This window comes from Camelus ferus, chromosome 11 (genome assembly GCF_009834535.1).
Source record: "Camelus ferus isolate YT-003-E chromosome 11, BCGSAC_Cfer_1.0, whole genome shotgun sequence".
In the NCBI taxonomy this organism is placed as follows: Eukaryota; Metazoa; Chordata; class Mammalia; order Artiodactyla; family Camelidae; genus Camelus; species Camelus ferus.
The window spans coordinates 57,027,610-57,040,578 of record NC_045706.1 but is presented as its reverse complement, the minus strand read 5'-3'; the positions used below and the strand labels follow the sequence as shown (position 1 = coordinate 57,040,578).

At 44.5% G+C, this 12,969-nt stretch overlaps 1 protein-coding gene across 11 annotated transcripts in view; it reads right to left on the bottom strand.

The window, feature by feature from the left end:
- Positions 1-12,969, bottom strand: part of NRG3 (neuregulin 3) — a 937,576-nt gene that overhangs the window by 22,758 nt on the left and 901,849 nt on the right. For all 11 annotated transcript variants that reach the window (XM_032491607.1, XM_032491597.1, XM_032491602.1 and 8 more), the window contains one exon: positions 9,820-9,946. In XM_032491607.1, coding sequence (XP_032347498.1) covers positions 9,820-9,946 — 127 coding nt within the window. The remainder of the gene's footprint in view (positions 1-9,819; positions 9,947-12,969) is intronic.

Sequence of the window (12,969 nt, the reverse complement as noted above, 5' to 3'; positions counted from 1 at the left end):
CTGTTCTACATCTCTTCTTTCAAACACTTAGATTATTGTTATACAGTTGCTTTCAATGGTGCTATTTTGGTCCGTTAACACAAATCTGTTTCCAAAATTTATTATTTTGGATCTTACTCCTTCCTCTCATAGCCTTGCTGAGAACTGTTTTCATTTCAGTGGCTGCATTGAACCTGAGATGCCGGTTTAAATTGCTGGTATCCCTATCCAGGGTTGGTTGACATATGGGAACACTAAAAAACTCAATAATTTGGCAATCCTTCAAACCAATATTCCATACATGTTGCCGCAAATGGATTTAGAGATAGATTTGAGTTTTCAGTTCCAATAAATAAAGAGCTTAGAGATGGTCACTCCTGTCCTTATAATAAGAAAAAAGCTGAACACACTGAAAATCAACGACTATTCGTATATCCATCAGATGATTGAGGTTGTAGGGCAAAACCAGGACTCAAGTCTGGAGAGACATATGAATGCAGAGAATCATAGTCAAGATCAGCTCGCAGGAGGATCTGCCAGAAACATAAACTGGCAGGAACACTTAAGTGGTCATTTTAATAAGTTTTGGAATCTGTGTGTGAACTAGAGGGAAGGTAAAGGTATCTGAGGGCTGCTGTCTAAGGGAGCGTTCTTACACTTTCATGAGTTTAACCTCCAGGATCACAGCAGATTCTCACAACAAAGAAAAAGAAAAAAAAAATCATCTTGTGTCTCCGGTAAGAGAAGGGGGAAATGACCATGTTGAAATGCATGCAGAGTGTTCTCCATGACAACGATCTACTTTTCAGTGAAAATAGTCTTTCCCAGAGCCTGAGCTCACCTGAGGGAAGAGCTCTGCCCTGACTCCACCTTCCTGAAGCCTTCCTGTCTCATGTAAGAAGGGAAGACAGTGAAGCAACGTTTGTGACGGTCACAGCCCAGGAAGACAGGCCCACAGAGGGAGTGGAATCTCATCATGTACATGAGCTCCCCTCCACCAGCCCTTAACGTCGCATCCACAGGGTTCCACTATAATAATAGTGGATTATAGCTGAAAAGTTGTAAGACACAGACTCTACTTGAAGGAGGTCAAGGAGTGGGGAGGTTACAGCTCAGTGGTAGAGCACCTGCTTAGCATGTACGAGTTCAATCCCCAGTACCTCCATTTAAAAAAAAAAAAAAAAAAAAAAAAGGACTAATTAGGGAAACCCAAAGACACAAATAGAAGCTGAAAAAAAAAAAAGAATTGAGAAGATTTTAAAGCCCTTGGCATCTACATCTACAGCAAACATTAAACAAAACCTTAGAATAAAGATCTATTTACCTCATAATTACCTAATATATCGTGTCCAACTGCTAACAAAATACACACACACAAAAAAAGTCTTAAGAGATTAAGGAAGTGCTAGAACCTGACTCAGATACTGCAGAAATGAGGTAATTAGGTTTTTATTTATTTATCTGTTTATTTATTTTAATGGAGGCACTGGGGATTGAATCCAGGACCTTGTGCATGCTAAGCATGCACTTTACCACTGAGCTATATCCTCTCCCCCCTGGCCCCACTGTCCTGCAAGAAATTTTGAGACATTCTTCAGGGAGAAACACTTGACCAGTACTAAAAACTATCAGGGTCATTAAAATAAGGAAAATCTGACAAAGTGTCACAAACCAAGGGGACATGCCCAATAAATGTAATGTTTCCAGCATGGGACCTTGGAACAGAAGAAGCAAGTCAGTAAAAACTAAGGACATCTGAATAAACCAGATTTGCATTAATAACAAGGCATCAATATGAGTTCATTCATTGTAACAACATTTATGCAGTTTGGTCCCTGGGACGAGTTGAGGTCAGCACAATTTTATCTTATCCATCTGATAAAATCCCCGGTGAAGTTCAAGTGTTCAGACCAGCAGCGTGTCTGGCCCTCCCCACTGACGTTTCCATATGATACTATGAAGTATGCTGGCTGATTTCACGTTCTTCCCCTGCACTCACTCGGATCTTGACTTTTTGTGTTTGTACATGTTTAGGTAAAAACCTCATCTGGTGTAATGTACAAAATGTCATTTTCATCGTGAATAAGGAGACGGCACAGACTATTCACTGGTCCTTTCAGCAAGAGCTCAGCCAATTTCCTTTCAAACACCCACACAGACTCTGGTCAATACTGTTATTCACGGGAAAGCGCTCATCCCGTGTGGCTTCCCTGAAGGCCCTCCTTGTACAGGTGCTCTTTGGCGCTGAGGACGTCCACTGCTGTTTGCACCATCCCCTGCCTTGCTCCTCGCACACTGAGTGCTGCCCTGAAATCAGTAGACCTGTCAGATGAAGCAGGCGCGTGTTGGAAGTAGAGCAAGGTGTGCTGCTTCCAGTTCTGCCCCCTACAAGCAGCGGGAGTCCAGAGGTTAAATGAAAAGCCGTGTCTGTATTCGAAAGCAGTGTTGACAGCTGATAATCACCTGGTCTGGAACCCCAGGCAAGAAAAACAGGAGGGAGGTTTAATTTTAAACGGTTTTAAGGTTTTAGAGGTCTCGTCCCGGTGTTGTTCTCAGCTCACCTATGTCTGTGTCAAAGAGTTCTTTATTTCAGGTCTGACTTTTGAGCCCAGGAGATGGTGAGACCGAGTAGTTAGGACATGTTTTAGGGCGTGATTTCATCCAGATCTCTTATACAAATAATTGAAAACAACTTGACCAGTGTTGCTGTTTTGAGAATGTTTGCACCCTGTACCAGAGCAGGAAGAACTATAACAATTGTCTGTCAAACTTTAACACGTTTCCATTGAAGAGAAATAATAGAGTGAGACACCCTTTCCAGACACCCATCACAGCAAGCACTCCTCACCCACCCCATGCCCCACCGCTCCTCAGCCGGGTGCCCCTTGCAGCCAGTGGTAACTAAACGCAGGTTTAGCTCAGAGAGCTCTGAGCTATTCCTACTGTCAGGTTATCTCCCAGACCTGCCTTCTAAAAGCTGTAACAGCAATGAGCACTATTTTGGTGGCATTCTTTGATCAATATCTATCACCTGCAGGGCTCAGTAAGCTCCTTGAAAGTAGGACCACTGTCACTTTTGCTCACCATGATATCCCTGGTCCTTACTAGATATTTAATATACATATTTGAATAAAAAGATGAACGTATGAACCTATAGGGAATCTTTAAATAGGAATTTGATATTTAAAGGAAGAGATCAGGTTTTAGACTAGAACTATTCCAAATTAGCTTTGATTCATGCTACAAAGGAATGACCCCCGTCTGATCAACCTCTGTCAAAGTACTTCACGAATTTCAACTCACTCTCAAGACTCAGTGTAAACATCGCCTACTTCTGGGCGGCCTTTGTGGATTCCCCAGCCGAGTTTAGATGCCCTTCTCCATGATCTGAGAGCACTTTGACTTAACGCATCTACAGTATGAAAAAAGTTTGTGCTAACATGTTTGTTTCTACCACTAGCCTGTGAGCTCCCCAAAGTCAGGATCCATCGCTTCTCTTTGTATTTTTTAAGCTCATCATGCAGTGTCCACATAGAAAAAGTGTTCAAGAAGCACCACAGAATAAATGAATGCCTCTCTCTACCAATTATCAAGGCTGCGTTAGTCATTAAGTTCTTACTATTCGCCTCAAGCATTCAAGTATTATCTTCCGAGTCTTTCTCATTGAATGTTTGTCTCCCAAACCTATCTTTCCTAAGATGGTTGTTGAAAAAAACTGTGGGAAAGAGTATATGATTTTATTGCTTTACTTTTCACGTATGTGTATTTTCTCTTGATTTTAAGAGAGAAGAAGAGGTCATCTCTCTTTGATGACTTCTGTTTCCGATGATCCCTGAACTGGGTGCTGAGAAGTTTCTCTCCTTTGACTGGTCTGGAGGGAATAACTCTAGCCCCAACTCTCTCTCTCTCTCACCCAGGACACAGGAAATGAGGTCAGTCCTAAATGCTTCACTTACAAATGATAGTAAGGGGCTAGATGCTTCGAAGACACTGCCAGGTCTAGTTCTGCAGGCTTGATGTCAAGTGTTTCCGGAGTGTCATGTTGCTTCACTGGACTGGGTGGTTCACATCTTGTTAAATGACTGTAAAGTGAAACCTTTCCCCATGAATGTTTAATGAACTTAAGGGAATGCCAGACACAGACAATTCATTTGTTAAACATTGCAATTTGCTAAGAATTTCAAGTAGTTAACCTGGGCTCCAAGATAAAAATAAAGACGAATTTGCCTGCTAAGGTAAGCAGAGGAGGACATTTTCCCTCCCTAGGATCACAGTGCACCTGCGTGACCTGTCTTCCCTCCAGGTAGCAGAAATCATGCGTGCAGTGGGAAGGTTGGTGAGAGAACTCCTGTGGCAGGTCTTCAGAATTTCCTAGTGGACACATTTTGCATCTTGACCTTGGCCTCTGGACCTCCTCACCACTCTTGACATGTGGGAAGGATCCTTTCCTGATGTAGGGGGCTCTCCCACGCATCCTAGGGTATTTACCAGCTCCCTTGACTCACAGATGCCTGTGCACTTCCCACCCAAAGTGTTTCCAGACTTTGCCAAATGCTCCCTGGGGCAACACTGCCCCCTGTTGCAAACCACTGTGTTACAGGGATGTGGGTTTAGACTAGCTGTCTGACAGAGGTTAACTTTCTCAAGTTCTAAGCCCTATTTTCTTCTTCTGCACATCGGGGGTGTAATTAAGTCATTGTTGTTAGGACTAAATAAGGCTGTGTATTTCTAGTATTTAGCAAGATTCTCTGTATGTACCTAGTACATGGTATTTGCTATTATTATTACTATCACTGTTTTATTGATCATTTTTGGCTATTATTGACATTGGTATTTCCTCACAGCTCTTGTCAGAAGGAGACAAAAATACAGACCTACAAAAGAAAAAAATGCTTTTGCATATTTTCTTTAATGTATTTGCATTTTTAATAGGCGTGCGGACATTTCCTGGCCACACAACAAATGACCACTTTCCATAAGACTATGTGTGCTACTTGGCCTCCAACCACTCAGATGTCCTGTATGCGTCTTATATAGCTTAAGCATAGCATGTAGGAAAGCAAATGTTCTTAAACATTTCAGTTTCTTTTTTAAGGGATTATCGATGTATATTCTCTATAACTATTTTCTCCCATAACGTGTGGCGTGAAAAATTGCAGTCAAATTGTTCTTTGATGCTTATAATAAAATCATGAGCGAGGGTATCAACATGTAATTCACCAAAGCGGAAACCAAACTAGAAATATACAGACAGAGATCCTCCTACCCTCTCTGATAGTGAAATGTCATTAAAGAAGACAATTTTCTCCTATTAAATTAGCCAAAGAAATGTTGACAAAGGGATAACGAGGCTGGCAGTGACCCACATTGCTTTCTAGCACTGAAACTGGCATGTGCCTTTGGGAAAGCAATGTGTTCATCGTAGCCTAGTCTTGTTAAAGGGGTCTGTTCAAGGAGTCCCTTGAGCCCCGCCGGCAACGTGTAGGATGCTACAGCTGGCGTGCAGATGTCTCCTCAATGCACCCTGCACTTTCTTCAGGATCCTTAAATGCCTTCCTCTCATATCCATTCTCTGCCTGAACCCCCCATTTCTGTGTAGCCCTTCAGAATGTCGATCCCTTGAAATGCGTTTTCCTAGCTGACCACCACACCACAGCTCAGAGACAAAATGCCCTATACGCTCTTCATCCAAAAATGGGATGAATAGAAAAAGACACTGTCCCACATCCTCCCTTGGGCACTGGGGGAATGGTCCGGTTAAGCCTCCTGCGGTCCTGTGCCAACATACAAAATGTTGGGGAGGGGTGGGCTGAGGAGGGAAGAGGGAGAGAAAAAGAAAAGAAAATCAGAGGTAAACAAAGGTCTTTCAGGTGTTGCAACCCCTACAGTTAATCGTTTCTTTCTTGCTGTCCAAATTCTAATAATTCCAATCAAATGAAGGGTGGGGGAAACCCATGCATAAAGAGTTTATTTTAATAATGGTTTTAATAATTAAACAATAGGAAAGAACATTCATAGCTACTAGGAGGGAAGGAAGGAGGAAACTGTGAAGTGGCCTCTTTGTGGACCACTATGCCTTCTCCCAAATGAGTGTGCGGAGATTGTAAAGCAAAGAAAATGCTGTTGGTCCTACAGTCGCCGGAAAGGAATACCAAACTGTGCGTGTGTTCTGGCTGCAACCCTGCTACGTGCGTTAGCGGCTGACAAAGACTCTCTTCTTGAGCAAACTTCAGACAGGCTCCTCTGAGCCCTTTAATCGACGAGGCCTCAATTTCTGACCTTTAAAAACTGCAGATTCTCTGCCCAAATGATTTCATCCACTCACCCCCCCACACACACACACACTTAAAGACTTGAGTAAACTCTATCATAGTTCTAACTGCTCAAGGCTGTACCCCTAGGTTGACCCCTGTCCCTCTTAAAGCACCTGCCAAACACCAAAAAGGAAACCCAAAAAACTCAAAGGAATTTACCGTTTATTTTAGCCAATGCCTGGGGATAAGCCCCAGACCTCTCTTTCTTAGAACATTTAATAAAAGGAGTTTAGGATTCTAAATCTTCCTTTGTCCCTTTGAGATGCGTGCGCATCTCCTACAACTGGGGAGTGTCTCTCTCCAGGACCTGAAAGCCATTTATCTGGACCATAATGATTAGGAAGGAGAGGGCCTCCTGTCTCCCAGTCTCCAGAGAAGGACAGGATGCTAAGCTCAGTAATGACCAGTTAACAGACCCCGTTGGCCTTATGGCATTTACATTGACCAACTTTGTGTAATTTTTCACTTCCCTGACTCTGTCAAGCCTCTACTGTTTCTCCTCCCCATCCCCCAGTCTCCCTTTAAAACACCCGAGTCACCCCTGTACGAATGGAAATTGTGTTCTTTTCACACTGGATGGGTCTTCTGTAATGCAACCTATTATCACTGATTAAAAATCTGTCCTTACTGCTTTAGCTGGAGCTTGGCTTTGTGTGTCTGACAGGTCCAGTTGCTAAGAAACTGAAGCCCTCGGTCACTGCATTTGCGTTAGGGTGGTGGTGAGACAGGAGGGAAGAGGGCCGGGCACATCCACTCAAGGAATGACAGCAATTTAACACCAAAATGGTGGAAGAGTCACCTCCCAGTTGGCCTTGAGGATGAAGAGGTTTAACTTCTCGTAGACCTTGAGCTTCATTATGTGCTCAATGTAACAGCGTGATCAATAACACGCCCGCAGGCGCCATGACAGCCCCAAGGCTAACCGCCAAAGGCCAAAGAATGGGCGGAGGCCCAGTCCCTGGGAACCCCAGCCCCTGCCCCCGGGCAGTTGGATTGATCCCACCTGTAGGCATGTGAAGCTACTGAGCCCATAAAACCTGGCAACACAAGCCTAGTGGCCTTTTTCGCTCCCTCCCCTTCGGGGACGGCCCGCACTCTGTCTATGGAGTGTGTACCTACTTTTACTCTAACCTGAGCACCCAATTCCCACACCTCTTTCCTTGCCTTTCTCTTGCCTTACACTCTATGCAGTATGCATCTCTCTAAATAAATCTACCTTTACTCAGCGGTGGCTCGCACTTGAATTCTTTCCTGCGCAAATCCAAGGACCCACACCTGGCGGGGCACGTCCCAGGGGCTCAGCTGAGACCTGGGACTCGGCCGCCCTCACGCCCCACATCCGCTTTCCTGCATCAGTGGGATGATATTTATTAGAAATCATTAGCAAAAGCATTCCGTCTGTTTCAGGAAAGAGCAATCCCTACGCACAGTCACGATTACAAGTTTTAACAAAACTTTGCGGGGCAGCATTGCGGATTTATGAATTCTGCCTTAATCATCTAAGTACATCCGTTTTGCCCAGCGTAACGGTGACTTTTGAGGTAGTGATTTCCCAGGCTCACAAATGATGTGTAAATTCCCAGCGCTTTACAGATCTGGAGGGCTGTGACTGTGTCCTGGGTGACTGTGTATTGCACTCAAATACCAGGTTTATACCGTGGCCTTTGCTCTTTTGCTTCCTGCCTCAGGGTCCTGTGTGGGGGCAGAGAGAGCTGCTCCCCTGACAGGGCTCTTCCAGTTTGTCCCGTGGGGCCCTGCAGGGTACAAATCCCATCCTGTGTCCCTCGTTTGTCGTTTGTAGGAAACAGGCTTGGTTCAGCCTCCTCGGTGTTCCCTGAGTTCCAAAGGGCAGATTCAAATAGTTGCTAATCAGGGAAGGGAGGGAATGCAGAAACAAGACAGACAGAGTGGAGAAACAAGCGCAGCCTTGGGGCAGGGTCCTGGTTCCTCTTCTAGGAATATGCACAGCAATCCCGCTGAGTTCTTCCCTGCAGGAACATCGGCCCCCACCCAGGTGCAGGATGGCAACTGCAGGCTGAGCAGGAGATTCCAGGAACACCGCCCCATTACCTCACCACCAACCAATCAGAAGAAGTCTGCACACAGTGGAGGATAATGAGGACTCTGTCCCCCTCCCCAAATGATGCTCCCTTTAAAACTTTCACGGTGGAGCAGAATCTTCGGAGTTACACTCGTCTCAGACGGAGTGTTGGCTTTTGAACGCCGAGCAGTCAAACTGAGTTGGGTAACTGTTGCTTGTCTTTAATTTAGCGTTTTGCAATATATCTCACGTTGGGCCAACTGATGTCCTTCAGAGTCCGGACGACCCCCATTTCTGGGCTCTCAGATGTCTGCCTGGGATCTCTCGACACACAGAGTGCATTCTTTACTAGTACATTCTTTCCCCTAACAAACTAGTAGCCCCAGGTAATGCCTACATTATCACAGCCAAAGCCCACCGCCCTTCACGGACCCTAAACCTCTTACCTCACCTATAGAGACTTGCACACAAGCAGATCAGGCACCCTGTGACCCCACCTTATAAAAGACCCCAGCCTCCGGCCCCCGGAGCTCTCACAGGCACCCCTTGTTGTGTGCATTACAGTTGTCTATGACAGCCTTCCCTATCAACTCCCACTTCTATTCTTACACTTAACCACTGGTACATTCTTTTACCAACCCGCGGGTCACTGGCTCACCTGATTGGCCGCCCCTCTGTGTCACACAACATTTCAGAAATTATTAAAACGACTTAAGAAAGAAGGTAGGATTCAAAGAGTTTGCCTTTAACTTCAAGTTCTGGCATCTGTTTAAGGCCTGGTGTTAGGAAGTACCTCCTCTTGGACCGAAACTCTCACTTCCCACCTTTCTGAACTTGGCTTCTCTCACACCCCCTACCTCAGAGCTGCCCAACATAGCAGTGTGTTCTTAGGGTTCCATGGCCTTATTCTCTGTCTGTTCTAGTTTCTTCTTGTCCTTTGCTCTTTGCCGACCTGATGAACCTCTCATATTCTTCAAAATCCAATTCAAGCCTGGATTTTTTTTCTTTTTTCTTTTTTTTTTTTTTTTTGCTGCCTCCACTTCTGTCCCCATCATCTCCCTTCGGTCTCTTCTCCCATCTCTGTTACAACATCAACCATCTCATCCCACAAGCCTCCTCTGGGTTGTCTGTATTTCTTACTTACATAAGTTTCCAACGCGTAGGGAACATGGCATCCCCAGAGCCCAGCACAATTTCTGACACAAGTAAGGATTTAATAAGTGATTACAGATCGAAGAACTGAAGCTCTTTTCGCTTCCAGAGTTTAATTTATATTACAGGTTATAATCGAGAGCTGAGATTTAGTTTTTCTCTCTTTTATCTAGTATGCATGTGCACACAGGAAAATGCAAGATGATTTCAAGAAAGATTTACAAAGCACTGAAAAAAAAAAAATCGACACGTCTGATCACAGGCTCCCCATCCCCTCTGGACCGGGAGCACCGAGGTGGGCTGCGGGAAGGGATGTACAGATGTGGCACTTACGTTTTGCAGCTGGACATGGTTCTTCACCAAGTTCTCTGACTTTGCCAAAGTGCTGGGCGTCTTGAGACCGTAGCTTTTAGCATGATGTGGCTCCTTCAGCTGCTCTTGAACTTGTTTCGCTTGTTTCCTGTAGGTTTAAATAAATCCACGGATAAATAGTACGTAAGTTTTTTCTAGTCATTTTTTGAGGTGCATTCATTCTCAAGATCTGTATTTGTCATTTGCCAAAGTTAGATAAACTCAGTTAACCAAGAATCCTTCCCTCGTTTCCAACTCCACCGAGAAATACTGGCATCATCCCGTTATCATCCGGGGATGCACACCCAGTGGCGCTCCAAGGACAGGCACACGTGTAACACATTGTCCAGGCCCTACTGAACGCAAGAGGTCTCTTCCCCCTTGTGCTCAACTGCAAAGAATCAGAAATGCTCTGAAGTGACCAGCGGAAAAAATTGGAAGCTGGGATCTCGCAGTTACATATAACATACCTGTAAATTTACATTTATATTTGTCCAATTCAAATTTGTGTAGCTTTCATATATACCATTTCATGTGTATATCTTCTGTTTTATAATATTGAAATAGTTCACTTATTGTCATCATCAGCCCCGAATGTAGATTTTTATAACTTTTGTAAATAAGAAACTTAGTTAACTCTTAAAGAGCACCTACTAAATGCCGAGCATCATTTGAAGTATTTCACGTGTATCAACTCACTTATTCTTCACAGTAATTCTGTGTGATGAGGGATTAATCCTACGCCCATTTAATAGGTGAAAGAAACTGAGGCACAGCGAAGGTAAAGGATTTGCCCAAAGTCACATAGCTAGTAAATGGTAGAGTGGGATTTGAACCTAGGAAGTCTGGCTGTGCAGGCTGTGCACTCTGCACTTTGAGCCACCACCCACGACTGTCAAACCACTTGCCCACGTCACACAGCTTGGCAGTGGGAAGGCTGAGACAATTTTTAGTTTTTGGACTCCAAGTACTCCTGCCTGTCAACTGACTGTTGTTTTGAACTATTCTGTGGCTATCCCAGAAAGATCTGACACATTACTGTGTTATCAGCTGTTCTCTCAAGCGCTTTATAGCAATTATCCACCAGCAGAAGACGCAATACCCATAAAACCAACTTTGCAGAATCATTCTCCCCTAGACTTTCGCCTCTTCCTCGGGTTTGTGTCAAGGAGGGTGCCCTGGGTGGAGGCTGTGCACATCTCTGGCAGCAAGCTTTCCCAGGCAGACAGCACTCTATAGAGCCTGGGCTCTGGGATCAGAGTAACTGAGATTTGACTTCCAGAGCTGCCACCCACCAGCTTTGTTTTTGATTTCCGCAATCAACATGACTGATTCCCAAAGCTTCTCTGAGCCTCCGTTTCCTCGTCCGTCAGTGGAGTTTGTAAAAGCTATCTCCCATCCCACAAATACTGTGAATATGAAGAGCGAGAACACACAAAGTGTTCATCTGTTCCACTCCTCACCACTTAGCAAGCTTAGTAGCACGGGCAGATGCTACCGAGGAATTAGAACCTTGGCTCAAAGATGAAAGAAGGGATCTTGTTAATTGCCTCTCTCGCGAGCCAGGCGCAGCATTTGCTACAGGATTTGGAGGCTTTGAGCATCGTTATCTCTTTTGAATTTACAACACCAGTGTGATGTAGCTCTGTTTCTTTTATCTTTTCAATTATTTGGGGGGCTTTTATCTCCAGCACTCTTAGTTGCTTTCATGCAGTTGTAATAATCTATCTTCTTCCTAACAGCTAATCTGTAGCCTATTGTTGGAAACAAATCCATCATTTCAGCAGTTTAAGATGCACATTTAGCCACAAAATCCTATCAGGGATTCACTGATGACGCAAAGGAGAGATGAGGAAGTAAATCATCATGAAGCAGTAAAAGGGGGCTTGGCACCGAGTAAGGATCTGGTTACTTTCCCAAGAATTAGATAGTAGAAATACTAATGATCTTTTCAGCAATTCCATCATTCAGTGTCTGGGAAATGTAAACTTACAAAGGAATTTTCCTCATAAAAATGTCTGACTGCATTTCCTAAATCCTTTTCCTTTAAACATCTGTTTTAAAAAAATATTCTATTTATTACTGTATTATTTAACTATTTTATTTTGGCAGGGTGGAGGAGGTAACTAGGCTTGTTGACTTTTAGAGGAGGTACTGGGGATTGAACCCAGGACCTCATCTATGCTAAGCATGTGCTCTACCATCTGAGCTATACCCTCCTCCCTAAGTCCTCTTTGTAATTTGCTTTCCTTTCCTTGCGTCTCACTCCAGTCCTAACTCATTAATATTCCTGAATATTAATGAGAAGCCTGCCTCCTTCTCTATCACCCCTCTCCTTCCCAAGCACACACATTTTTGGCTCTTTCCTCCTTTCCCCAGCAAATGAGAACAAGGGAAATGAGAAATGTCTGGCTGCAATACCATGAGCTCTCTCCTGAGAGCAGTTGCTCTGGGGAAGACAAGGTACTGGGCACTGCTCACTGGAACCCCTAATAGCCTATCAATGTTGCTGTGGAAATTCTATAGTTCTTTGAGTTTTATTTCGCTACAGCCCAACTCAGCAGGAAGATGTACATGGCAGAAGATGAGGCATCACCAGTCCACTGGGAGAAGTCATTTGTCATGTTGCAGGTTGGGTTCCTGGAACTGGAGACACGGAGCTGGAGGTAGCATGAGTGATTTTTATCAGAGACGGCCCTTTGGATTAACACCAATGGAAATGAAAGGAAGGAAAGCAGGACTGGGCAGAAGGAGGCTCTGGAATGGGGTGCAGTCTCAGTGAAGACCTCAGCAAATCCCATGGGGAACTCTGAAATGAGCACAGCCTTCACCCCAAGTTGGGGCAAAGGTCTAGACCTTCAGAGCCTCACACTGGCCTGCCATTGGATGCGGGGCATCTCAGGTCAGAGCCTGGGCTGGAGAAAGTCAACTCTTATCTCTACTCTATTCTAGTAACTGGGGGACTAAGACCTTCACAGTGAAGAGAATCATGGCATCATATCAGAACATCCATTGCCTGCCCCTAAGAGCCTTTCTTCGTGATCTAAGATCCTGACTTCAGAGGGTGATAACCTATAGTCAGGGCAGTTTGTTATCACATCTGCCTTTTTACTGGTAGTACCAGTGCTCCCT